The 26,222-nt window shown below is 41.4% G+C and overlaps 1 protein-coding gene and 1 long non-coding RNA gene across 7 annotated transcripts in view; both read right to left on the reverse strand.

Annotated features, from left to right (window-relative positions):
* Positions 1 to 155: 155 nt before the first annotated feature.
* Positions 156 to 26,222, reverse strand: part of ACSL6 (acyl-CoA synthetase long chain family member 6) — a 57,869-nt gene continuing 31,802 nt past the window's right edge. For 4 of the 6 annotated variants that reach the window (XM_077186527.1, XM_077186529.1, XM_077186530.1 and 1 more), the window contains 14 exons: positions 25,803 to 25,835; positions 24,775 to 24,826; positions 19,848 to 19,921; positions 16,779 to 16,991; positions 14,194 to 14,328; positions 12,961 to 13,095; positions 11,125 to 11,220; positions 10,223 to 10,295; positions 9,731 to 9,819; positions 9,059 to 9,175; positions 8,677 to 8,820; positions 7,851 to 7,952; positions 6,818 to 6,889; positions 156 to 4,772 (listed from right to left, as the gene is read on the reverse strand). In XM_077186527.1, coding sequence (XP_077042642.1) covers positions 4,632 to 4,772; positions 6,818 to 6,889; positions 7,851 to 7,952; positions 8,677 to 8,820; positions 9,059 to 9,175; positions 9,731 to 9,819; positions 10,223 to 10,295; positions 11,125 to 11,220; positions 12,961 to 13,095; positions 14,194 to 14,328; positions 16,779 to 16,991; positions 19,848 to 19,921; positions 24,775 to 24,826; positions 25,803 to 25,835 — 1,476 coding nt within the window. In that variant the 3' untranslated portion in view covers positions 156 to 4,631. The remainder of the gene's footprint in view (positions 4,773 to 6,817; positions 6,890 to 7,850; positions 7,953 to 8,676; positions 8,821 to 9,058; positions 9,176 to 9,730; positions 9,820 to 10,222; positions 10,296 to 11,124; positions 11,221 to 12,960; positions 13,096 to 14,193; positions 14,329 to 16,778; positions 16,992 to 19,847; positions 19,922 to 24,774; positions 24,827 to 25,802; positions 25,836 to 26,222) is intronic. The other 2 variants (XM_077186532.1, XM_077186531.1) reach the window with 2 other exon arrangements.
* LOC143695288 (uncharacterized) lies at positions 21,269 to 24,768 on the reverse strand. Its single transcript, XR_013184397.1, has 2 exons — positions 23,827 to 24,768; positions 21,269 to 22,922 (listed from the first exon to the last, which is right to left on the reverse strand). It is a non-coding gene; the product is annotated as an uncharacterized LOC143695288 (long non-coding RNA).

Below are 26,222 nucleotides of genomic sequence, written 5' to 3' on the forward strand. Positions count from 1 at the left end.
AATAATTTGGGTTAAAGGGACCCCAGATATAATCCTGTTCCCCCCCTTTCTGCCACACCCGGTTGTCCCAAGCCCCATCCAACCTGGTTCTGGGTGCTTCAGGCCTTTCTGGATTTCCAAGTGAAGGGAGATACAAGTGCGCACAAAAACCGGAATAGAGCCCGTATGCTTTGAAACTTTATTGGTTTAGACACGATCTGAAAAAATACTATGCATTCCCAATTGCAATTCATATTAAACAAGCATATACATGTGATTATATTATTATTGATTTCAAATTAAAATCGAAACCATTACAGAAAGACTGCTGCATCTTCAGAGAACTTTGCAACAATTAGTTTTCATAGGAGATTGCTAAAATCAATCTCATGTCCCAATATGCTTTTGGTCGTTATTTTATTTTACATAATTTCTTATTTTTACAACACGTTTAGTTTAGCCGCACATTCTGAATGACTTCATACCAATGATGAGGACAAAGTGCTGGAGGAACAACAGATTTTATAAAAGAGCTTTTATTGTATGTCAGTCCACAGAAAATCTTATGAGCAGTTTTGAGAAAGGTGAAAATTTAGTTCTTTACAAAAGTTTCCATAGATGACTATTTGATATACATGCTAATATACCAAAACTGAAAAATTTTTAATAACAGTTAGGATTTTTTTTTACACAAATGTATATGTTAAATTTTACCCCCCTTCACTTTCAGTTGAAAATACAATAGGCAACACTTACCAAAATGTCTCATTTGTTGGCTGCTTTTACTTTGCTAAAATACATAACAAAAAGCTGAAATGAAGGGCTTAAAGGGACTCCAGATGCCTCAGAAAACATTTTTCTTTGGAAGAATTCAAGGGATCTAAAACTTTTTCATTTCTGGGCTACAGGCATCCAGATTTCTCTGAAAAGCTTCATTGTTTCACAGGTGCTAAGGTGGTATAGAAACCATCAAATGTGTAAAATATTGAAGAACATCAGTTCCAAGAAGAAACAATGATTAATTCTGGTTTCCCCCCCCAGAGAATACCAAAGTAAACTAAAGATACAAAAGGCAAGCCAATACAATTGTCTCTAAATAAAATAAAATGCTTCTTCAATTTTTTTCTAAGGCATCAAGAGGTCTTTAAGTCACCTATTACCATGCAAAAATAGTATATTCTTTCCCATTTTACATTCATCTTGTAGCATTTATTTACATATAGATCAGCAGTTTGTGCTTTTAACACATGTAAAACTAAAAAAAAAAAAAAAAAAACAAACCAAAAATAAAACTAAATTAATTTTTTTCATTCCAGAGGTTAAGGTCGGATTATTTTGTTACACATGAGAATTTCATATTCATGGCAACAATGAGACTGGACTTTACTGTTGCTGATAGATCCTGACTAACAGATTGCAAACTGGTATTTTATCAATAAAAACTCACTGTCTCTGTATCACCTGATGTGCCTTTCAGGACAGAATTATTCCATGTATTTCCTGCCCACGTGGGGTAAAGACTCTGGTCTGGTTTCTGCTCACACTTTGTGCATTTTGGCAGAACAGATTTTTTCTCTGTGCAATATATCAAGCAAAGAACATACAAAATATATAACTAAGCAAGAGCCTCTTCCTGAAAAATGTATTTTATTGTGGTTTTTTTATATATAAGACATTCTTCCAGTGATTCCACAGGCATAGCACCAGGCCCAGGAAGAACCAAAAATGCAGTACTGCAACTTTAAAACTGACTGCAAAAAGAGTTGCCACCTTTTAAGATGAATAACAGAAACTAATTTTGTAATTAGTTATCTTAAGGTAAAAAAAAAAAAAAAACCCAAAACAAACTGGTTATTGGACAGTCATGGGGATTTTTCCTTGGTGGTCACAAGAAGTGTTTCAGTTTAAGAAAGCTCAGTATAAAATAAATATGCCTGGAATTTGAAGAGAAGCAGGATTGAGCCTAGCTCATGCCTTATGCATGTCTCTTTTTCAGGTGTTAATCTCTTACATCATTATGATTGTGGTGAGAGAGTGACCTGCAGAGGAAAATCGGATTATACAGGTATAAAAGAGAGCTTTTAGTTCATTTATACAATTTTTCACAAGTTCTGAAAGCATTCACACTTCTGGTGTGACAAAAACCAACTCAGATTTTACATCATCCAAGTGTGGCCAAGTCTGCATTTTTTCTTTCTTATTCTTTTGGTGTTCATATATTTGGCTCTAATGCATCTGACATTCTGCATCAAATACCAAAAGAAGAATATGGATATATAATTCAGGGTCATATATATATAAATAACAGCCATATAAGCTGTAAATAAACTCATATTAGAATCTTCTGTACTTATACAGAGTTTAGTTGTCTCAAAAAGCCTGAAATCACCTCAAGAAAAAAGTAAATCAAATTCAAATGGCAAAAAAAAAAAAAATCAGTGAAAAATAGCTTTTCTCTACTTTCTTAGATGACTAGGTTTTGGGGGTTTTTATTTTAAAACTGTTGCATTAAAACAGACAGGAAATTGTACTGAATTTAATTCTCCATTGCTTTGAAGGTTGTGTATGTAATGACTGTCTTTTGGCTGATACAAAAAGGATATGAACTAAACTTCACTGAGATAAAAATCCTTTATGACTTGACCCAAAGAGCCAGATTTTATGCAATAATCCCTATCCTCCATTGACGTAGCAAATTCCCCAGGGATGCTATTGCTGCATACATCAGTGAAAAATTATGATACCATCAGATCTCAGATATTTCTTTACTTGCTTTGGACTGATATGAGTCACTGCACTGAAATCAAATGAGGAATCAGATGCATAAAGGGATCAGACAAACACACATTTGATAAATCAAACTGCCACGTTCTTTGAGTCATTATGTTACTGATACGGTTTCCTCTGTATCATTTTATTCTGAAATCACTGCAATAAATCAGTCTTCGTAAAACACTAACTTATTAATTCAATTTATTTCATTTGGAAGCATGCAACAGAAGTTCAGAGAGAAAATAAGATACTGTTTAGATTAAAAATTTAAACTTTTAGCTTCAGAAGTCTACAGTGGATTCCACTATAAGAGAGAAAATAAGTGTGCTTCCACTGTCCTAGCAAAGATCTAGCAGGCACAGCTCCATGCTAGCATGTACTGGTGCAACAAACATCAGCTAGTAAAAGACACAGATATTTAGGACCCTGTTTAGCAGAAAGAAGCTATCAACAGTCCATGTATTCAAGCAACTTGACATGACAGTTTTCTCTTTGCCTTGTACCGTGCTTTGTACCAAGAGAGAGCTCTAGAGTCTGTTCCTACTCCTTGTGAGACTTATCCCCTTTCTGATGACCACAGAAATGTAAGGTTCTATCCAGACAACTTGCTGGTTATCCCAGAGAGGCCATTGGAGGTGATGCCAATGGGATTTGATGCTTCCAGATGTCTGACCATAAAGACATTCCCGTAACAGGCCCTTCTGCCACCACATCCACTGTTCTGCCTTGCACAGCAATGGCCAACACAGCCTTTAGCCCATCCCCATGAGTCTTTTGGGGCAGTATTGCTTCCCCTTCCATGGCCAGATAAAGGATAGGATGCCCTCCACTGCTGCATCTCAGGCTGGCCTTTTCCCAAACCTTTTCATTTTGCTAAGCCCCGTCCAGAATCACAGCTTATTCCTTGTGCTCCGTTTCTTTAGCGCTGTTTCTGAAGGGAGTTAGTCCAGCTGGACTATGCAGTATTAGCAGCATGTGAAGTAATCAATTAGGGATTGGGAGCATATGGATTATGGTGAACTCCCACCTAAAGCCACCACAGAGCCAGTGATGCTTTTGCAACCTTCTCCGTTTGAGCAGTTCAGATGTCCTTGAGTGCACTGGACTGAAGGAGCCCTAATGCAGAATCTGCAAACCATGGATAAACTGTGTTTGGATGAAAAGGAAATAGAGGGAATTCTGTGCTATTGCTTCCTACCCTGTTCTTGTCATTTCCAGGTAACATGAATCCGTTAGATGTAATATACTATTAGGTCTATTAAGTACAAATAGTGGGAAATTCCTTCCTATTTCTGTTCTGATTGTTAAATCATCAATGATTAAATCAAATCAATGTCATTTATGTCCTGAAAAATATAAAAGCTATCACTTACTATATAAACCAATATCCAGCTTGAAGTTCCAAATCAGAGAAAATAGACTTTTACTTTCACCATCAGTCACTGATTATTTGAGGTAGACCACATTATTGAATTACTTATAATTTTAGTTTCTAATATATTAGGTTGTATACAATCAAATATCAACAGACATACCTGAATTTTTCCCTATTTTAACTAGAAATGTTTGTAGTTATTTAAAAGATATGCTTCCATCATTTACTTGGTCATAGATTGAAATTTCTGCATATTTTGTGTCAATTTAGCATAACTTTTAATAGTGCCTTACTGTATACCTAGAGTAAAAAAGAAATTGTATCACACCTGATGGCAAAAAGAAGGGAAAATATGGTTAGTGATGAAATCCTAGAAAAATGAAAGGCTCAAATGTAAGATTCAGATGCTTATCCATTTCAGCAGTGTTGTTCTGGCTCTGTAGTTTTCGAGTATTATTCTAATATTGCTATGAAGTCCATTACTCAGAAGATTCTTCCTGTGATTTCAGATGGAGATGCTTGAATATAGCTCTTCTATTTGTTTTTTGAAGTAATCTCTCAGTTCTGGTCTTTTAGCCTTTAATGTTGGTGTCAACAAACCGTTTTGCACCGAGAACATATCAGAGTGAATATAAATGGCTTTGACCTAAAATAAAAGAGGAATATATTTATAGCAAAGGTTACAAGCATCACACTGAATAAACATTAATTTTTTTCCTGTGCTTCCCTCTGGTGGTGCCTCAAGTCCAGGGCACTCTTCTGCTGAGTCCCCAGGATTTCCAGATTTCCATCCCCTGCCCACAGAAGGGAGCTCTCCAAGAGAATGAGCACATAAATTGCTTTTGTGTATGAAAGCAAGGCCAGAGCACAGCGAGGCAGCACACAAGAGTCAGTGTGAGATCATCACTGCAGTTTCACACAGCTGAAAGGCAGTGGGGAAGAGGGCAAGGGCAGGGAGTTGGGCTAGGAAACCTCAACTTAACCCCACTGCAAAAGTAAACAGGACTAATTCAATAATGCAAAATTATCATGAAGCTTTTCAGGCACAAAGCATGTACATGATGATCATCTTTAGCTGGTTAAAGTGATACAGATCTTTCAGCCAGTGCAAATGGCATTTCACAAGGCTGCCCTTGTTCGAGGCAGTGGCTCTGAGCACAGTGGGGAGCCTGGCAGCACAGATGGGAGCGAGCTTTTCCTCCCCGTGCTGGTGTGGGGGAAAGCAGAAAACTGCTGCGTGACTGGTCAGAGCCCACCAATTTAAGGCAAAATTCCCCAGCCATCTGCTGCTTTTGTGATTCCCCAAGCCAGACTGCTTTGCAGTTTGTTTGGCTGGGAGCTGCAGCAATATAGGCTGCAAATCCATTTTCCATTCCTTAGATATGTGATTCATCTTTCCCTGCAAGCATCGTGGTCCAGGCCCTGCCCCCACGCAATCCTTCATAAATCAGTGTTCACACTATTAATGCTCTCCTGTCTGCTGCACTAGCTTTCTGATCCTGGAGGCTGATGGTTATAGAAGTCAGCCTGTCATTCCCAAGACAGAAATCCAAGCTGCAGATGAGGATGGGGATGATAAAGAGTATCCCCATAAACAGGGGATCCCATTCCATATGAATATTACCCACAGTATTTGGCTCAAAATTTGGTTTTAAGATTACATATTGCAACAAAGATGAAGTTTTGAAACACTTTAATTTTGAAAATGGTATCATTTTTTATTCTATTCTCTTATTATTTTATTCCAATATTTAGAAAGATGACAAGTCTTTCCTCACTACTTTATACTTTATTAATTGTAAACTGCTGGTGGAATCAATTACTTGAGGATATTTCATACTCTGAAGACCATGACAGAAGCAAACAAGACTTACTGGCACAGACAATTATGTGCATTAAAAACTATGCTTTTTACTGAATTATTTTTAAATAAATTTCTTTTCGCTGCCATTTCATTTGCATAGGTAATTGAGAAATTAAGAATAATAGGGTTATGTTTAATGATGCTTCTACTCCACTCCAATATGGTGAATTACTCATTAGAATTATCACCCAGAAACAGTCTGAACAAAAGCAAAAAAGCCCTTGCTAATTATATGTAATGATTAAGATGTTTGGTTTTCTCAACAGAAATAAGCATTTGACATTTTAAAGTGGGGTGGATAATTTTTCTGTGTTTTTAATGCTATGCAGACCACAGTTGATTTCAGATCTCCCCTTCTGAAGTGTTTGTAGCTCTATTGCAGAAATATTTACACAAGCAGGAAAGAACTAGTGCCCAGACTAAAGATAAAGAAACCAGCAGCATTTCAAGGTCAGGTATAAGAGTAGTAATTAGTGACCCAATTTCTAACAGAGCTTTCAGTGGCAGAAAAGTCAGACTCCTACAGATGTTTATCTTGACCTCTGGTTTTCTGGAGATTATCTATGTCCCTGATTAAGATTTTGACCTCTGCACCCAAAACTTTCACTAAATTTAATTCAAATTTTAAACATAGGTGGGAAGCAGAATCACAGCAAATACATTTTTCTAAAGGAATAAATACAGCTTGCCAGCAATAAAGCTCTTTCCAAAATCATCATGTGCAGCTGCAACAAAGATTTGTAGTAACATGATAGATGCTGACAAATCCCTCTTCTGAACAGACAGATGGCCTGTCTGAGCACACTGAAGGATGTGTTTCATTTTACCTGCTCAAAGGAGTGAAGCCCACTCTCCTTCCCTAACCGTACCATGTCTTCCATTATCGCTTGCTGCAGTTCCTGCATCAAAACACAGAAATTCCTCATGAGCTACCATAGCCAACCTTACATGCAATTAATGTTCACTGTTCACCAAAAAAAGTGTTTCTGAGCAAAGTTCAAGTGCCTTACTAACAGTTAGTATGTAATTAGCAAAATTCTGTTGTAATGTATAAACATTACACTAAGTGTGGTGATGTTAAGTGTCTCCTTGGTATGAAAAGTAAGGTTCTATTTTCAAACCAGCAATGTGACATAGCTGTTCAATTTACAGTCCTTCAGCCATCTGCCAGACTTCAATGCAGAATCACTGCCACAGACACCAGTGGAATGGTTCAGTGGCATCAGTATTTACTGATGTGATCCAGTGCAATTCCTCAGTATTAGAGAGCGTGTGTCTATGACTGGGGTCCTTTTTGTAGAATCATAGAATGTCCTGAGTTGGAAGGGACCCACAAGAACCATGGAATCCAATCCCAGTCCTTCATAGAACAGACCAAGAGTCATACCACGTGCCTGTGAGTGTTATCCAATTGCTCCTTGAGCTCTGTCAGAATTGATGGTGTGACCAGTCCCCTTCCAGTGCCCAGCCACCCTCTCTGGGAAAATATCCTTTTCCTAATATCCAACCTAAACCTCCTCTGACAACTTCAGGCCCTTCCCTCTGGTCCTGTTGCTGGTCACCACAGAGAAGACCAGCAAGAAGTTTTGTTTAGTTGTCTTATTTAAGAAATCTAAGCAAACACAACCTCTCGTCCTGCTGCACTGCTGTTCTCTGCAAGAGAGGCTCTTTCTCCCCCCACACCAGTGCTGGCAGAGCTTGGTACCACCAGTCAACACATATCACTGGATCCAGGTCAACCCTGCTGAATGTTCAGTGAGGAAATAATTGTTGTCACTGAAATTGTCATTCCTAGACACAATATTGTGCACACATCATGCGACAGCAAAAAAAAAAAAGGTCTGTACTGCAGATACAAACCTTATTTTTACAGAGTTCTGCATATGTTCCTTCAAACCCTCTTTTCTTTGCCCAACCTGGCATGACTTCAGAATCAGGCACCACGATTCCCACCAGGAAGGCCTGTAGGTAAAGGAGAAGGAGAGTTGCAGGCTAAAGCTGAACCATATTCTAGGCTCCACATTGAAGTGAATACACAAGTCAGCTGAATTTCTGCATGTTTACTACTTCTTGTTTAATTATGTCAATAATTTGCTAACATATTGTCATGAAGTACATTCTGATGCCTGTGCCTTTTTCTCAGATAAAAGGCTGTCTGTGACTGCATTTACCAGCAGATTTAATACCCTCAGCTGGGTTTGTGCTCCTCCTGGACATTAATAACTCACATGGCCCTGCAAATCCCAGGCAAACTCTGATGCCAAGTGAAGGCTCATGCTTGTGAGCCTTGAATGCAGAGGATGAATTGCCATGGCTTCAGAAGCTGTAAGTGTGTGTATAAATGTGCAAATTAACAGAACAAGATTGGTCAGAATGGGCAGGCAGTGTTAGGGGCAGCAGTGGCTTTGCCTTTCCTGGCTTACCACAGGCATGGTGGCAAAGGACAACATTGGAGACCCCAAGAGTGACACCAAAGCCAACTTAAAAGGCTGATCTTTGGTCACAGCATTCTCTAAGCTGCTCAGGATCACACCAGCAGCTCAGTTCCTGCCTGGCTGTCAGCCAGCTCCAAAGCAGGAGGGACACAGTGTGGCACGATCCACTCACATTTTCCCTTCGTTCAAGCCCAGCTCTGTCTTCTAACTACTAAGAGTAAAGTAAGATTTTGTGAAAGCTTGGTTTGTACCTGCAGGCTGTCTCCATGGACATAGATCTGAGCAACAGGGTCACTGCGGATGTAGATATTCTCTATCTTCTCTGGTGCGATGTATTCTCCCTGAGCAAGTTTAAAGATATGCTTTTTCCGATCAATAATTTTAAGGGTCCCATTCTGTTAGGAGAAAGAAATGAGAATTCCCAGAGAAGTTATTTAACCACAGAAACTCAGCAAGCTGTCTGTCTTTAACAGAGATTTCAACTGCCTGTTGTGCTTTCAAATGCTTATTCTGCCAAATATAAACTCAATCCTTTGTAAAGATAGACCTGCTTGGAGACCTAAGTTCAGCCCTTGAAAATTTACTTGGGATAATACAATTTCCCCAAGAACTCTGAGTGTGTCCAGTACGCACAGGTAACCATTTTCCAATGTCTCCTGTGTGAAGCCAGCCCTCCTGGTCCAGTGCCTCAGCTGTCCTCTCTTCATCTTTCAAGTAACCTTTAAACACATTGGGTCCTTTCACACAGATCTGCAAAACAACCAGGGATGATGATGAATTATTTTCTTATTCTGCTATAAATATAAATTAAGTAGCAACTCACTAAATTTGAAATATTTTAATGACTGTGCTCCATGAAACTAAAATAGATTGGGTTATTAAACTATCTATGGATTTTTTTTAAGCTAATGGAAATATGAAGTAGGCTTTGCAAAACTGATTTGTTTGAAGTTGATTTGCATTCCATTTGCAGTTAAAATTAAAATTATTTCAATACGTTTAATTTTTGTGTAGTATAGAAATCACAGCAATGTAGAGATCACAGCAATGTAGAAATCGTAGCAATTCAGCTCTTCTTAGCTGAACTAATTCAGTCTTAGCAGTTTAAGGAATCAGGCTGGAAGTACTGCCACAGCTCCTTTTTCATTAATTTTTACTGCTCTATTGTTAAACTTCCATTTCCTTTCCTGATTGCACGATGCAACCCATCAGCAACCATGCACACTACAAAGGTCAAATGCTTCTATAAACTACTTCATACAGTGTTAACTAGTGAGAATTTGATATAAAAATGTGATTTGCTACCTCTCCTTCTCCTTTGGAAGCAAAATAATTCAGTTCTTCCACATCCTTCAATCTGATTAAGTTACAGGGCAAAGGGGCTCCTACATGACCTGGAAATCAAAGTTATCAAGTCACTTGTCATCTCTCCTATAAACAATAATTAGCATTTTATCATTAGTTACTTGCATAGTTGTAGATACACTGGATGTTCTTGCAGGAGCTGTGTCTGTATGCAGAAATAATTTACTTAATTAAGGTTTTGCACCATTAAAACTAAATACCGACACCTCCTCTTTAGATATAAAACCTATTCTGAAATAGGACAGAGTGATTTGGGTTGGAAGGAACCTTAAAACTCATCTCATTCCAACCCCCTGCCAGGGGCAGGAGCACCTTCTACTAGATCAGGTTTCTCCAAGCCCCATCCAACCTGGCCTTGATGTTACAGTCCATAATTTCCTAAAGGAATGTGCATTTCTTTTATTTCTTCAAATGGTGGAAGAAAATAATTACCTGATGTCCAGTCACCTGGAGTTGTGAAGGTGCATCCAGCTGTGCATTCTGTTTGGCCATAGCCTTCATAAACCTGACAAAGAGACAAGTATCTTTAAAACATCATAAAAGATTTTGCTATTACAAACTGAAATCCCAAGCATTGCCCTGTGTGGCACAGTCCTGTGAGCTGAGCCTGCAGCTGCAGTGTGTGGTTGCCCATTTGCCATGTCCCTGGTAAATGGGCAACCCCACACTGGCTTCTCCTGTGTACAAAATTCCATTTACATAACTAGGAAAGACCATGGCTCTATATCATTGAAAATAGGGAGATGATGAGTTGAGCACTTAGCCTTTGATTCAGGACATATGGTACACTATGAGAGGAACTTATTAGTGGGAAAAAAAGGTATTTTTGTGGGACATTTTGAAAATCCACCTTTTTTTTTTTTTTCCCTGACTAATTTTAGGCTCTCAAATGAGACCTTTCAGTTGCTCTGGGCTTCCTCTCACAGAGAAATAATGCAGTGTTCATCTGATGTCTGAGGATTAGCTCTCTCCATTTATATATAGAATAAAACTTGTGTAATGAAGTTCCCAGCACTTGCACGAACACATTTAATTTCACATACTCAATTTGGTGCTGAGAAGTGGGTGGGATGAGCCTGTGGGGTTTTTCTGGGAGATGCCCAAAATGAAAACATCTCTTGCCTGTTTGTTGCTGCTATCCTAGGGCTGTTCCCACCCCACTGAGCTCTGGGTGTACCAGAACTCCGTGGCTGCCTCAAGCCCTGCTGTTCTATCCATCCTGGTACAGCTGTCCTAAATGCAGTTCTGAGGGTGTAACCCATCTCCTTTCCTAAACACCAGGCGTTCTCTTGCTAGCAGTGGATGAACACCCCTGAGCAGGCACACAAACCCACCTGGCATCCGAGGGCTGCGCGGAGGAAGCCCAGGACAGTCGGGGACGCGGGGGCAGCGCCTGTCACTATCATGCGGACACATCCCCCAAGACTTGCCTGGTTGGTAGCAGGAGGAAACAAAAGAAAGCATCAGAAGCTACTGCAGATGGCAAAACCACGAGCTTGCACAAAATGCTCTCTCTAGGATGGATGTGCAGGATTTCCTGCCCATGGCATGGGGTCAGAATTAGATGAACTTCAAGGAGTCTTCCAACCCAGCCATTCTGTGGTTCTGTGATGAGGCCATCTATGGAAATATGAACTAGCTCTGAAGCTTTCCTGAGGGATAAAAGCCCATTCAGTGTACAGAGACAGGAGTGCTCATGTCCCTGGCAGGACAAGCTGATCAGCCTGGGCTCCTGCAACTGCTGTGCTTGGGCAGGCTGCAGACCTAGTTCTGGGAACTGCTGGGGAAAACAGACTCTTCCCCATCCAGTCTTCTTTGCTTATTTACACCTCACTGGGTTTAATGAATTGCCTCCCAAGCCCTCTAAAATAATGTTGTGCCTTTTTTAAGGCAGATGACCTTCAAATATTTCTGGAGGGTATTACATCAATTCCTGTGTCCTATTTCACTTCTTTCTCCTCCCCCTTCATTTCCTTTTCTTTATTCTAGAAGTGAAAAAGAAAACCCAGCACAAAAGAAAACAACTGCTGACTGAGTCTGCCCGTCTCGCCAGCCCTTGCATCAATATGCAGCCTGGCTCGCTCCCGGCTGGGTGAGCTCTGCTATCTTTGCACACTGAGGACAACTAATCCACAGACCACAAGTACAGTCAGTTTCTTTAGTTAAAAATAAAGTGGCATGTCTCCAGATAAGTCATCCGATTAAAAAAATGAAGTAATTAGAGCCTCTTGGAGTAGTACAGAGCCCAGAAAAACCTGGTTTAAAGCCAATTTAATATCTTTTTAACTGAGATGCGTGGGAAGCAGAAGGGCATTCTGATTTCTTTATTCATGGTTGCTAAACCATGATTCATGTGTGCATTTTTCTTTACAACTTTATTCTTTTCCTAGGAAGAAAAGTGGGTTTGAATATACTCAACTGCAACCCAACCCTAAGTCCAATACTATTTGTTGAGATTTTCCAGAAAACTTTGGAGCAGCATCTCTTTGATCAGTGACCTCCTTTTCATGACTACCTTTCTGAACTTCATCCCTAGATACCTTTCCTTCTCCCTCTCTCTTCTATCTGAGAGCTGCAAAAAATTTTTGGCACTATTCCATAAATTAGTGATTTCTTGGTGCTGCTGAAGAGGGATGTGGCAAATGTCATCGTAGCTTGCCTTGTGTTTCTCTATTTCCCTCTGAAAAGTTATCCCTGAGAGAATGGAAATTTTGACATTATGCATGGTGCTTAAAAACAAAAACAAATAAACAAACAAAAAAAGGAAACCTTCACTAGCAACAAACTGTGCTCAGTTCCCTTTTTCTATTCTATTTTCCAATCCGTTGTTCACTAGTGAGTAGTGATTGCCCACAGTTCATCATCAGGCAAGTGGACTACAGTGACTTTAAGGAATCATAGAATTGTAAAGGCTGGAAAAGACCTCTAAGATCATCAAGTTCCTTCATCAACCCAGCACCATCTTCACAACTAAATTATGTCCTCAACTGCCACATCCACCCCCTTTTTTAACACTTCCATCACTCTCCTGGGCAGCCTGTTCCAATACTTGACAACCCTATCCATGAAGAAATTTTTCCTACTGTCTGAAACTGCCTTGTCAAAAAACTAGTAATTGCTAGAAGAAGCAAGAGTTCTTTCACTTCAGACTCACTTCTCGAATCACTTACCTGTATCTTATTAAAGAAAAGTTTATCCCACAAACTGTCGTTTCTAATGATGCCATTTCGAACTTCGGCCTTTTTCCGTCTGGCCGCAAATTCCAGGATCCAGCGCTTGAGGGATGTGTCAGCCTGGCTGAAGATCTGCAGGAGCACAGGATGGCAGATGAGGTGTCACAGAGGAGAGGGAGCACATCAACACCTCTTCTCCCCATGACACCCCACACAGCCAGGTGGGTACAGTTACAATTGCAGTCCAGGTAAGCAAGGCTACACTGGGGTTTGTTAGTAGGGAAAAAGGAATTATATGTTTCACTCCATTCCCTATTGCACATGTGGTTCCTCTGGGGAGAAAAGGCAAGATGGTGGCGCAGGCTTCAACTGGATTGACAAGGCTGCTCTTACTATATCATTTCTGTGATAGGATTCTGTAATGTTCATGCAACCTGAGCAACAGGCAATGAGCAACATGAACAGGTATCAGTGGTGGCTGATGTGGTGATGGGGGCTTCATTCACCTGAGCTCAATCAGGCACCAGCACAAACTCCACCTCAACAAATGAGAAACCCCCAGTGCCTGTCCCATTAATAAAGCACAGAAGCCCTGACCTTTGGGAAAAATTACATCAGGAGCTTGTGCTTAAGCTTGTCTTTAGCAGATAAGTCTTCTGAGGAATAAATATTCCCAGCTAGTCAAACAGATTTAACATGATGACCAGACGTGCCTGTCTTAAATACCCTGCAATACCTTTACCTTAGTTTTAAAGATTTCTAAATCCAAAAGCCACTGTCACATTTACACTGCCTAAATCCTCAAAGACTTTTTAAAATTTCTGATTTCCAGCTGTTGTTGCCACCAGAACAAGAGATTTGAGTTTCAAATCTGGTTGAAGGGTACAAAAAGTCCTTGTGCAGCCAGGTTTGACTGATGTTTCTGTGTTGAAAAAAAATCCTGTATCTCTAGAAATGTCAGAGTTGTTAGTGAGAACAAGGTAGGAAGCTAATACAGAAGGATTTCATACTCATGTGATAGCTGTGTCTGGAGTCTGTGTAAGTCATAATACAGGCTTACACACTGAAGGAGCTGTATCCATTACACAGGGTGAGAATGTGTCTGCAGCAAGGCAGAAATAGTGTCACCTGTTTGAGAAATCTCCATGACTAAGGGGATTCTTCCACATGAGTAGTAAAGGGACATAAACTCCATTGTTCCAAAAAGAGTAAAATCAAGATGCAGCTCACCTTGTCATACATTCTGTTCAGCAGCCGTGGCACGACAGGGAAGATGGTTGGCCGCAGTGCCTTCATGTCGTCAGACAGGAGGCGAATGTCGCCTTGGAAGAAGCCAATTCGCCCTCCGTGGCAGTACACTACAGACTGATGGGGAGAAAGAGGAACACATGTAACCCCTTGGCTTTCAGTTCCCAAAGCAAAGCATTCCTCTCCCAAGCGCAGAAGCTCCTTTTCTGAATTTCTGCTCTGCAATGTGGCAAAAATGGGACTTTGGAAATACAGTAAAGTAACAATAGATTTTGCGCTGGAGTGAAATATCCAAATAGTTCTGGGCATTTTTCAGGACAAGGAATTCAGCATCCACCAAATTTACCACTTGTTGTGGAAGAACAAGGAATCAAAATTTTCAGAAGGGATTTCCCTTCATCCCCTGCACATGGGGATGGAGAAGTCCCAGTTAGGGTCAGAGTCTGGATCAGAACTTTGCTAAAGCCCAGCCCTCCCATAGCAGCTCACAGCATGAGGACCTATCAATACAGAAATGCAAAGTAAGAAACATCATAAAACACAGAGCAGCAGCCAATTTTTAGATGTTAATACTTTAGTTTTGTTTAAATACAACAATATAAACTACGTTAGCAATACAGTGCCTGATCCTGTATCCCAGAAATAAAGCCCACTTAATGAAAGGTGCTTGATTTGTATGGAAACTACAAATCCAGAAGCCTTGTACTTGAAAACAAAGCAGGGTGTTTTCCTCATCAGCAGAATGGAGCCCAGTATGTGAGATGGGGCAGAGGGGCTGCTGGCCATGAGTCAGCTGGTAGCTGGTTACTGGTGACCAGTAACCCTGCCAAGGAGCCAGCACAGACTGGGTCAGTCTGGCATTTTATCACTGAAGAACATTTGGGGACCAGCACTTCTCCCATGGTTTTACAGTGCATGGAGAGGGTCCTCAGCAAGTGCCCCTGTGATGCCAGAGCTGAGCCCAGCCTTCCTGAGTAGACTGAAAACTTCAGCTCCCTTTTGTGGGCTTGTCTTCCCCAAATAACTAAGTAAGTTGAAAATTCCTTAAGAGACATGCACATCTTTTGTGCAGCTCCTAAAACTCTGCAGTACTAACCAAATTGCTCTCACTGCTCTGTCAGGCAGTTAGAGACTGTCTCCATCAGCTGAAACCACAGGAATTTTACACATGTGATGTGGGTTTAATGAAAATCACACTGCTGAATCTGTGCTTTACACTGCACATGAATTTAAATTAAAAAAAAGTAACCAGTGTGCTCATTGGGAACTGGAAATAACAACTAGAAATTTTTAGCTTTAAAGAATGTATCTGTATTATTTTAATTGTAAATTCCAGGAATGAAAAATTCTGGCTAAAACTAGGGACACTGATGCAGTGCTTGCTGTTCAAAAAGCTTTTGAAAATTGAAATTTTTAACCCTTTTGAAAAAATCTTTATATTAAGCTGTTTCAGATGGGAGGATAAACCTGAACATCCTTTGGAGGCTGTCCCTTTCAGTACAGCAAGGTCCTGTGAAATGAAAGCATTTTCAATGTTTCTAATGTCTTTCTGCCCACCCATCAGATGAATTTTGAATAATTATATTCTTGTTTGCTGAACAGTGCTGGCACACTGACCAACTTGCCTTGCAGGTGGAAAAAAGCTGGGCTGTAATTCTCTAAATCTTTCATGGGCTTTTACTTCCAATTTGTGAGAGTTTTAACAGGGAAAAATATATTATTTCTGGCACAGATGTTACTAAGAAGTGGGAGGTTTTTATTCAGATGCTTCTCTGACTCAGAGAGTGTGCTTTCAGCCTGAAACAGGCCTCTCTGAGAAAGTACAGAGCTGCAACTGGATCCAGATCCAACCTTCACATACTGGATCTATTTTAAGTTTGCAGCTTCTCAGGCCAGGAGACTGATGTGACTGTCTCACCTGACTTGCCTAACTCACCAATTGCAGCACAACCCAAAAAGAGACATGAAGTCAGTTCTGTGGGCTGGCAAGGACTTGAATCTGCCATAATTCCTGGGGGACACAGGCTCCAGTTAATGGCCACCACATGCTGCCCTGCCAGGAGGATCATGTGTCTCACCATGATCTCAGTTTCTTCTTTTTCAGTATCTGCCAGGCTAGGATTTTTTTTTTTTTTTTTTTTTTGGTAGATCATGTTATTTATGCAAAAAATTCATTTTAGCTGATGTAGAAAATGGCATGAAATTATCTTGACTCACACAACACCTCATCCTAGAGTGCTGTGAAAATCTGTCCCACAAACAGTTCAGGTAGCAGTAGCCATGAGCTGTGTGAGCCATGAGTCTGGCTCATTGCTGGAGGGCTGTTTTTCAATCCCTGAGCCAGGTGTAAGCTGGAAAACTTGGGAAACTCTCCTGGCCTTGCTCTGGACTCACAGCCATGTCACTGAGACCATGGCTCTGGTGTTATGCACGTGGCACTTCTGGAGTACAAGCCTTTTTAGTGCTACTAAAGATATCGCTGGTTATTTAGTATTTTATTCATTTTATTTTATTTTTTTGGTTGTGGCGTGGAAAAAAGACTATTTCCACTGACACCATGACCTTACCTGTACCATTCTCTCAAACATGTGTGCTAAAGGCAAATAGGAAATGTGTACATCCTCACAAGTAGGAGACCACTGACTCTGGAAGAAAACACAAGGAGCCCCACGAGGCCTCGTCAGTTCAGGCAGGTTTCTTACCTGTATAACTCTTTCAAACATGTGAGCCAGAGGCAGGAAGGAGATGAGCACATCGTCCTGTCTCGGAAAGATCACTTTCTGCAGGTGGAGGGCATGGGAGACAGAAAGGAAAGAAACACTGACAGGAAGACAACAAGAAAGTCATAAAATAATAAAAAGAAAAATGGCACCAGAGGAGCAAAAGGGTAAAGATTGTCAAGAGAGGAGGGAGCGGCGGACACAGGGAAGCGTTAAAGCCACAGCATCATGGAGCTCAGTTAGCAGGAGGAGTAAAGAGCACGGAGATGTACACACAGGGCAATGCAGAGGGCTCTCCTTGGCAGAAGGCAGATTGTAGCCACGCTGGGAATGGAGGCTCACCCTGATGGAGAATCCCATTTTTATCCACTGCTTTCTACCAGGAGGTGCCGAGACCCTGATCTGTGCTCTCAGCTGTGCCAGGCAGCAGGATCCTGGTGCAAACCTGCAGGAGCCCCCAGGATCCCAGTGCTAACCTGCAGGAGCCCCCTGGACACCAGCAGGGCTCTGCAGGAGCAGCACTTTCCCACATTGCATCCAGCCCATTCAAAAATCACAGTGTTACTAGAGTCAAAATTAGCCATTTTTTCCCTTTTTCTTGGGTTAATCATTGGTTTGAATCAATGTGTTGTAAAGCTAATGATTTAATCTTAGGCTTCAAAAACTAATTACTTCTGTTAGTGTTTCTCATCATTTTAAGTGATTCAAATATTTTAAGGGCATTACAACTGTCCCATAGACAGGGGAAAGAAGGGAAGAGGGGAAGAAAAGTGACCAAAGTCTTGATTTTGCCAAGTTTTTAACTCTCTCTTGAAGGCTGGAATAAACAAAGGCCCCAAGAGCCTTACCTAACCCATTCCCCAAAGAAAATAACCTTTCTGCCTGCATCTCCTAGGGAGCAGCTTGCTGTAATACTATGGATTAGAAAAACTGAAAGGTTGACTACCCAGTAATTTGCATCAAGGCCAGTGGTTAGTGGAAAATGGGTATAAAAATCTATCAGCTCACAATATTAACAGTTTATACCCACTTGCACCTCCACTGCTCAGAAAGAATCAATAGCCCCTGATCTGGGATACAGTGGAGGCAGACACAGGAGTTCCTCCCTCAGGGGATATTTTATTGAAGTTAAATCTGGGCTGGTCAGATTTGGTTATGGCCTCCCAGCCATCACTACCAAAGTCAAACATCATTGACCATGTGGGTGTTCTCAGCATCCCATTTCATAATATTGTGTCTGTCAGTCTGAATGAAGCCATTAGGGCCTGCAAATCTATTTACACATTATTTCAATTTGGCTTCATTTTCTGCAAGCACAGTAATGCAAAACCTTTAATATCAACTAGGGGTTTTTTATTACTGCTGTAAGAGCCCAGACAAAATAATCTAGTTTTAAATCAGACCAAAATTATGCCATTGAATAGCATTTCACAGTTGGCACAGTTGTCCAGTTAAATGTAAAAATGCAAACAGCTCCTTGGTATTTGAGAACAACCTTATTATAAAGCTCTGGCTTAAAAATACATTTGGTTTTTAAAAATCACTGAACTAAGCAAAACTGCCACAAGAACTTGTAAACAACAAACCCACAGAACTTCTCATTTTGTTTCTTTAATTTATACTACTTTCAAATGTTTCACACTTTACTCTATTTCATTACTATGGTCAGACATTACCCAAATCTTGTGGATCAGCTACAGGCATTTACCCTCTGCCAGCAATACTCTGGTGACTGGAGATAAATTTACAATCACACCAGACTTGGGGCTCAATCTGATACCTTTGAGATTAATCCCACTCCATCAGCAGAGGGTTCCACTCCATCAGCAAACACTAAATCCATTTAGTGGACCAATTCTGGAAGATGCCAAGTTCCCTCAGCTCTAAATTAGTGCTCTTCCAAAATAAATGCCTGCCCTTAGAAGCTCAGGCCTCTCCACACCTCAGCTTCCATTTGTGCCTCTTGCTGCCACTGAAGCTCCATGCTGAGGAGCCCTCACTGGCATTTTGTGCTGCACACTGTGGAGGCACAGTCCTGCAAACATTGGAACATGTGAGTTCAGTGGCATTTCTTACATCACATGGCTGAGTTTCTTTACACCAGTAGTCTGGAAATCTCAGAAAATTCCAGGATTAAAGTAAAAAACCTCAGTAATTTCAACATCAACAATAAGACCAGTAAGGGATATGAGATAACCAATTCTATATGCATGTAACTACTTTATAGAATTCCTGTTCACTACCAGAAATTAGATCCATTAGATTTGTTTTATATAAGATGTATAAAATCCTTACTATGTCATGGTCAACTGATTTTGCTTCCTATTTTGTTTCTAAACATGAGTTTACATGTTGTGTGAAACAGATTATAAAGGCACTTGGCCAGCACTATGCTATGCTCTATTAGAAATATGTAAAACAAAAACTGAAATATACTGGAATATCAATGAAATTAACCATGAACCATTCTGGTAAAAAATCATGTATGTTCTTATATATATACACACACACTTTGTATGCAGAGAGGTGTCAAATAAATGGTGACATTTTTGGGCACAATGGGACACACAGAGCACAAGAGGAGCTTGAACTCCTCTTCAAGAACCAGTTGCAACTGTACAGGGCTTGTGTGCTCCCCTAATTCTTCAAAAAGAGTTACTGAATTAATTTACAGAAGTCAGCATTGTTTCTCAGAAGCCCTTAGTGCCCTACAGAGCCTGGGAGCCATGGCTGGAAAGAGGATTTAATGCCCTCCAGTACTGTAGACTCAGCTTTGCTCCATTCCCATGGATTTGGCCCTCTGAGCAGGAAAAATGTCATCTTTTATCTGCAAGAGCATCCTTCCAGCCCATGCAGGGCCTCAGCTCAACCCACACACCCTGCACATGGCAATGTTTTCTAGCTCAGGGTAATCACCTCCGTCACTTTCAAAAAGCCTGAAAAATCCGCCACCACGTTTCCATGGGTCAGCATAGCACCTTTGGGATTTCCTGAAAGGAAACAGAGAGGCAGTTTAAAAGATAAGCCAGAAGGTAACTTTGAAAAACTGAACAAAAAAAGCCAAAACAATAAATGGTTAAAATATTATGTTTGCTTCTTCAATTTTGAAACATATGTAATTTTCACCATCATTTCTGTGCACTAATATGAACCAAAACCACTTCAATACTTGAAACTCAATAAAATGATAGTGCAAACAGAAATATTTCTCTTGGAGGCTCTGGAAAACAGGTTCCAGCAGCAATAGCCCAACTGCAATTTCTGAGAGTGTTCAGATGGAGCCACTCAATGAGCACAGCCATCAGACTTGGCTGGCTGTTCCAGCCTCTCTTGGGAGGATTTATTTCATTCAGATTTTGACTAAGAATGATCTTGAACACTAAGAAACACTGTTTAAAAGGCTATTAGATCTTAACCAGTACTCTGAATAACATGAGAAATGCAGAGAGCAGTGCAGGTAAAAATTAGGCTACAAGAAGACCTTTTGAGACTACAATTAAGGGAAGTAATGAATAGTAGCAGCAGCTGTCTTGAAGACAGCCCTAAATCCATCAGGGAGCCAGCAGAGCCCCTGTGTAATGTTCCAGAGCTGGGCACTGCCTCTACAGCATTTCATCCACCACCAACAGGCATCTCAGCACCACCAATATTTACCTTTTTACACTTCTTTTACACCATGGTAAGCTGACCATGGTACACCTCTTGCATTTCATATCTTTTGGACACAAAACCAGAATGTTAAGCAAATACACAGGCTGGAGCCTCCATGTTCACAAAAAAGTGACATGGAAGGCTCTGCACATCCTCCTATCACAGCACTGTCCCTTTTCATCACCCTCCAAGGCTTTACTTGTGAAAATAAGGTGTAGCTCAGCTCAAATAAAGATTATGGGGCCAGCCTCTTTCTCTCCAACATGTTTTTAAGCAGATTGTTTTAATTCCATCACACCACTGCCACGTAGTTCCTGCTGCTCTGTGCGAAGGCAGATCAGGGGAGCTTTACCTGCAGGTGCCCAGTGTGTCCCCAGAACACTGGGCACAAGCAGCCTGGCAAAGCTCCTTCAGTTAATGTAACAAAATGGTAAACCAGCCAGAATTTCATTCTGCCTCCCTCAGATTAGGAAGAGACTGTGGTGCTTTGTGAGTATGTTTCAGCACAGGAAAGTATGTTTAATCCTCTCATTTCAGAGCAGTTTGAGGGCTGTGCTGGCAGCAGCCCTCCAGTGTGAGCATGGGCACAGACATGGGCACACTCAGCACTGAGCCCTGCCAGCACCACCACCATCACTCTTACTCAGCCTCCCAAATAATTAAAGGCAGGCACAAACAGCAGTAGCAATTGTTGCATACATTTATTGCAATAGAGCAGGATATTTTTAACACAATATATTATACTGAAAATTCCTATTTGCTGCTCCAAGTGCCTTGAGTAATTCAGTCCCAAACACTTGCAGATGAAGATGATGCACAGGAGGTTGGTTTGGTCCCATCTGAAGTTCATGACAGCTTTGCCAGCCATGGCTGCTCCCATGCCAACATGCTGAACCAGGCTCACAGGTGCCAAACCAGCCTGGCAGCTCATTTTCACAGCTGGGTGCACACATGGATCCAGGCTCCAAGAAACATCCATGAACAGGTGTCAGCTGTGCATACACACACGACTCCAGAATCACTTGTGTTACTGAGGTGTGTCCAGCCAAGCACTGGTGCTCAGCCCCTGCAGTTCCAGAAGCAGCTCTGCTCCTGCAGTGTCACAGTGGATGTGCTCAGTACTGGTTTGGAAACTCAAAACTGTGCCCTCTGGCACACACCTGGTCCCTGCACCTTGACAAAATTCTTCAGATGTTCTTTGGAGGATTTCAACTGTTCAGTGCCAGGCTGGGTGGGGCTTGGAGCAAACAGGTCTAGGTGAAAGTGTCCCTTGCTATGGCTGGGAATTGGAACTAGACATGCTTTGAAGGTCTCTTCCAAGCCAAACTGTTCTGTGATTCCATGAGATTTCTCAGATATTTGACTCATTTACTCACTCCCCCTCTGACTTGAATGCAGATCCAGTATCTCTGCCATGCCTGGAAGCAGTGTTAACATTCTGACTCCTTCTTCTGCATCCCTCTTCTTGTACAGGCTCAACACCCTGGACAGGCTGCAGTGATGATGGTGTCTAAGCAGAGCAGCAGTGCTGGAGCCAGGAGAGGCTCCATCAGGAGAAATCCAGAACAAACCATGCTGTTATGGCACAGCTGCAGCTTTTTGGGTTGGGGGACTCCTGTAAGCTTTAACCTTCCTTAGTAGTTCTAAGAGTTAACCTAGAAAAAATAGGTGCCCCTTTCTATGAGCCCTTTCCCAGAATTACCACTTTGAGAGAAGAGGGTTGGCAGGGATGCTGCTTTTCTATTTAAAAAAATCAATGCCATTTCTGTAACACTGCTCTTGTTTGAAGAGAGAATTTCCTCACAAAGACAGGCCCAGTGAGTTTCCTGTTACAGAATGGATACCTTGCAACCCATCAATAACCCAGGAATGTCAAGTCCTCCTTGTCTTGGTGCCAGGCTTGTTTGGTAGTTCTCATAAGCAATACTAGAACCTTTAAAAGAATAGAAGAACCTTTTCCACATTGCCAAAAGGGTCTTTCAAGTGCTTCAGCACAAACTTGATGGTGTGATCCACCAGTGTTCTGGGATGCAAGCACTTTCCTCCCCTGAGGAGCTCTGGCAAAAAGGAACATGCACTGGCCAGGCTGGGAGAAGCCACTGGGAAGCAATTTTTATCCACCTGATCAGTGGATCCTTGAGGGAATGACAGTTGACTGATTTCTCTGGAGTAGCCAATATGAAAAATTGTGTCCTGACAGTTTGGGGATATCTATGTATCTTTGGCCCATTTCCAAGTGCTGATGGCTTCTTGGCACAACCATGGAAGTTGCTCTTGTCATCCAAGATCAGCAACCACAGCCTCTCTTTTCTCCCTGAGGAAGCATTGGGGCATCTGATCCTGTCAAAGAAAAGCAAGTGTTAAAGTCTGCTCCTGGGGAATTCTTTGCAATTCTACAATTTTCAGGTGACAAATTCTAGAGCAGAGATTTTTTTCATACCATACAAAAATATTTAAAACCCTTTGGAATTGGAAAAGCCCTAGAGAGCATATACTTTGGCAGAAAATTCTAAATTTAGTTACTAAAAATTGCATGGGCTATATAAAACTCTTACATCAAAGCACAATGTAGAAAACAGACCAGAGTGTTGATGCAACCTCTGGAAAAGGCAGAGAGTTATGTGCAAAGTCCTGCAACAGCAGAGGATGGGCTCATGCATCACAAATCATTATGAGAGGGTTCAGTTTGAGATGATTTGCAAAATTGGAAATCTCTGATTTGGATGGGAGAAGGGAAATGAACTTCCTGGTTGTCCTATTTCTGTAACTCTGGGCATGTTTCTAAGAAAAGCACAAAATCGGAAACTGGCCCATGATTGCATCTGCAAATGAAAAAGAAAATCAAAAGAAACCTTCTCTATGCAGAATTTCTTATTTAGAAATAAAAATGTCAACAATAACGTGACTTGAAAAATAAGTGCTCTGCACTTGACCATGCACAGAAACACACCGTGCCTGCTGCATCCACAGCATGGCTCCTTCCATTTCCACTGCTCCCATTTGTGCCCAGCCACTTTGCACTCACTCTGTACATGGCTGTGATGTTCATGTCCAGCACTGAGGTCAGTCTTTCCCATTTAGGAATGCCCAGTGCTGGAACAGAGCAGAGTCACAGGCTCCTTTCCCTCAGTGCCCTGCCCTGGGCAGTCTGAAGTGCAGATATCAAATCTAAGGACCATACACAAAGGTAAAATATCCCTTTTAATACATCTTGAGCTTGTACTTGGATAAAGCAGTTGCCTACCTGGTGTGAAGCACAAGTCTTTTCTGGGAGGTGGAGGATGAAGCCGTTCCCTCGTGCACAGCCTGACCTCCCCTCTGAGGAGCACCAGCAGCTCCCAGCATCTTCTGCTAGACCAAGCTGAGGATGCTTTGGTGTAGGACCAAGCATTAGGCAATCCCAAGAGCACAGGTGGATCTGGAAGAGCTGCTCCAGCAGTCCCTGGAGCATGGACCTTCTCTGCAGGAAAGTATGAAAGCAGTGTCCCAAGCAGTGATGCCTTGTGCATCTGCCCACACAGCTTTCAGGGAGATGTTACAGAGGCTGAGCTCCCAAGAGTAGGAAATTCCTGCAAGCTGATGAAGACCAGGGCCTGAAGAGAGGAGAAAGAACTGCCCCTGCTAAGAACAGGCAGGAAAATGATGCTGCCCCTCTCTCCAAGAAAAAGAGGCCAGCAGCACATGAGTACCAGCACCAGGCTCATCCCAAACCTCTCCAGCACTTGGTGTCATGAGCAACACACAAGAAGAGGAGATGGAGGTGACAAGGACCTTGGTGAGGCTGGAGACATCAATGTGCTTAGGATACAGAGAATGGAGAGCTGTGGAACCACATTTTAGGTTTTTTGGATTTTTTTTTTGGTTAATACTTGCAAAAGATAAATACCAATCAACCAAGTGCTTCACAACTACACAACAAAATGGGAAGAAGACACATGGGTGGATTTCCAGACAACTGCAATATCATACTGGCAAAGTGTATGTCAGAGAATTCAGTTGAAAAATAAATATATTGTTATTTTCAATTTGCAATCTACAGAAGTATATAAACCTATATATTCTTAAATATTAAAAATGCCTAGAAATATCATTGCCATATCAGTATAACAGCAAGTCTGTATGTATTGAGGTTGGATTCATAATTAATTTCATAAGATATTCTAACATTTCAAGATTAAAATGCCTCTTTTACCTGTAGTGCCACTAGTAAAACAGACAATTGACAGATCTTCTGGTCGAGGAGGCTAGAAATACAAAAGGAGATTAAGAAAATCACATCAGTCAAATGCAGATATGTCAGTGGTAGAGACTGTTGACATTGTAGAAACCTAAAGATCAAACCAATTATGTTTTTGCTCTGACAAGAGAAAAAAAAAGCTGTAATTCCCCTCAGCATATATAACCAGGTTTCTTCAGTTAATGCAGACTCTATTCCTGGCTTTATGCTGTGCTCCAGCTGCACTAAGGGCATGCTTTAGTGTTTGTCTCACAGTTAGTATTTTCCAATCCACCACCTATATCTTTAGACATGTGGCACAACTTGAGATAATTCATCAATTTCCAGGTCAATTCTGGAAAGAACCCCACAACAGGGGACAAGATTCCAAAGCTGCTGATTGTTCCCATTTCCAGCAGCATCTCTGTATTCTAGTGCACCACCCCATACGTGCACTATTTTGGGTCATGAATGATTAAATAAACAGCTTGAATATCAGAAGCTGCTTTTCAGAGTTTTGTATGAATATGAGCAGCCAGTGAAAAATATCAAAGCAATTTTCCCAAAATATCCCATATAAATACTGCCAAGTAGTGCTTCTGAACTATAGGAACCCCAGCAGAAAGTGAAGGGTAGAGAGACATTCCCCCAGTGCCACCAGGGTAAGGTAGTGGAATTAGGGTAGCTTAACAATGGCATTTAATTTCTGTCCCATTAACACATTCATAGTAGGATGAGCTATCTCAATTAAGTGTTCCAGGTAGAGGAAATAAAGCAAATACTGCACATTGTTCCCTATGGGGGTGGTGAAGCCCTGGCCCAGGTTGCCCAGGGAAGCTGTGGCTGTCCCATTCCTTGAAATGTTCAAGGCCAGATTGGACAGGACTTGGAGCAACCAAGCACCCATGGAAGGTGTCCCTGCCCATGGCAGGGGGGTGGAACAAGAGCTTTAAGGTCCCTTCTGCTGCAGTTGTAAGTGGGAAAAGCAACAAGCCAACACTCACCACAGGCACATGTCGGCTCTCACGGCCACAGTCCTGGAAGAGATGAAAGTAACAAAAGTGATTTCCACCTTAATTCCTGCAGTGTAACCCACTTGCTAACAATCTGCCATCCACTAAGGGAGAGTGTAAGCTAAAGCAGACAAATTCCTCGCTGGCACTGAGGACATCTTCATTATCCTGAGTTTCTTGCCTCAACTGCAGTGCCTTCCTTGGATTTCAAGTAGTGTTTGGGTTGGTTGAGCTGCATCCAGGGTGTTTCAAACAGGTGTGAGGCTGCAGGCTTACATGTAGTGTGGGTGAGGGTCCCTAGTAATGCAGAGTCCCCAGGCAGGTGCAAAGGAGAGCTGCTTTATTGCAAAAACCAGGCCTTTTTAAGGAGTTTGCCCATTATTAGTTACATAGTTTTAAAGCACAACAAAC

Source organism: Agelaius phoeniceus, chromosome 15 (assembly GCF_051311805.1).
Source record: "Agelaius phoeniceus isolate bAgePho1 chromosome 15, bAgePho1.hap1, whole genome shotgun sequence".
Classification (NCBI taxonomy): Eukaryota; Metazoa; Chordata; class Aves; order Passeriformes; family Icteridae; genus Agelaius; species Agelaius phoeniceus.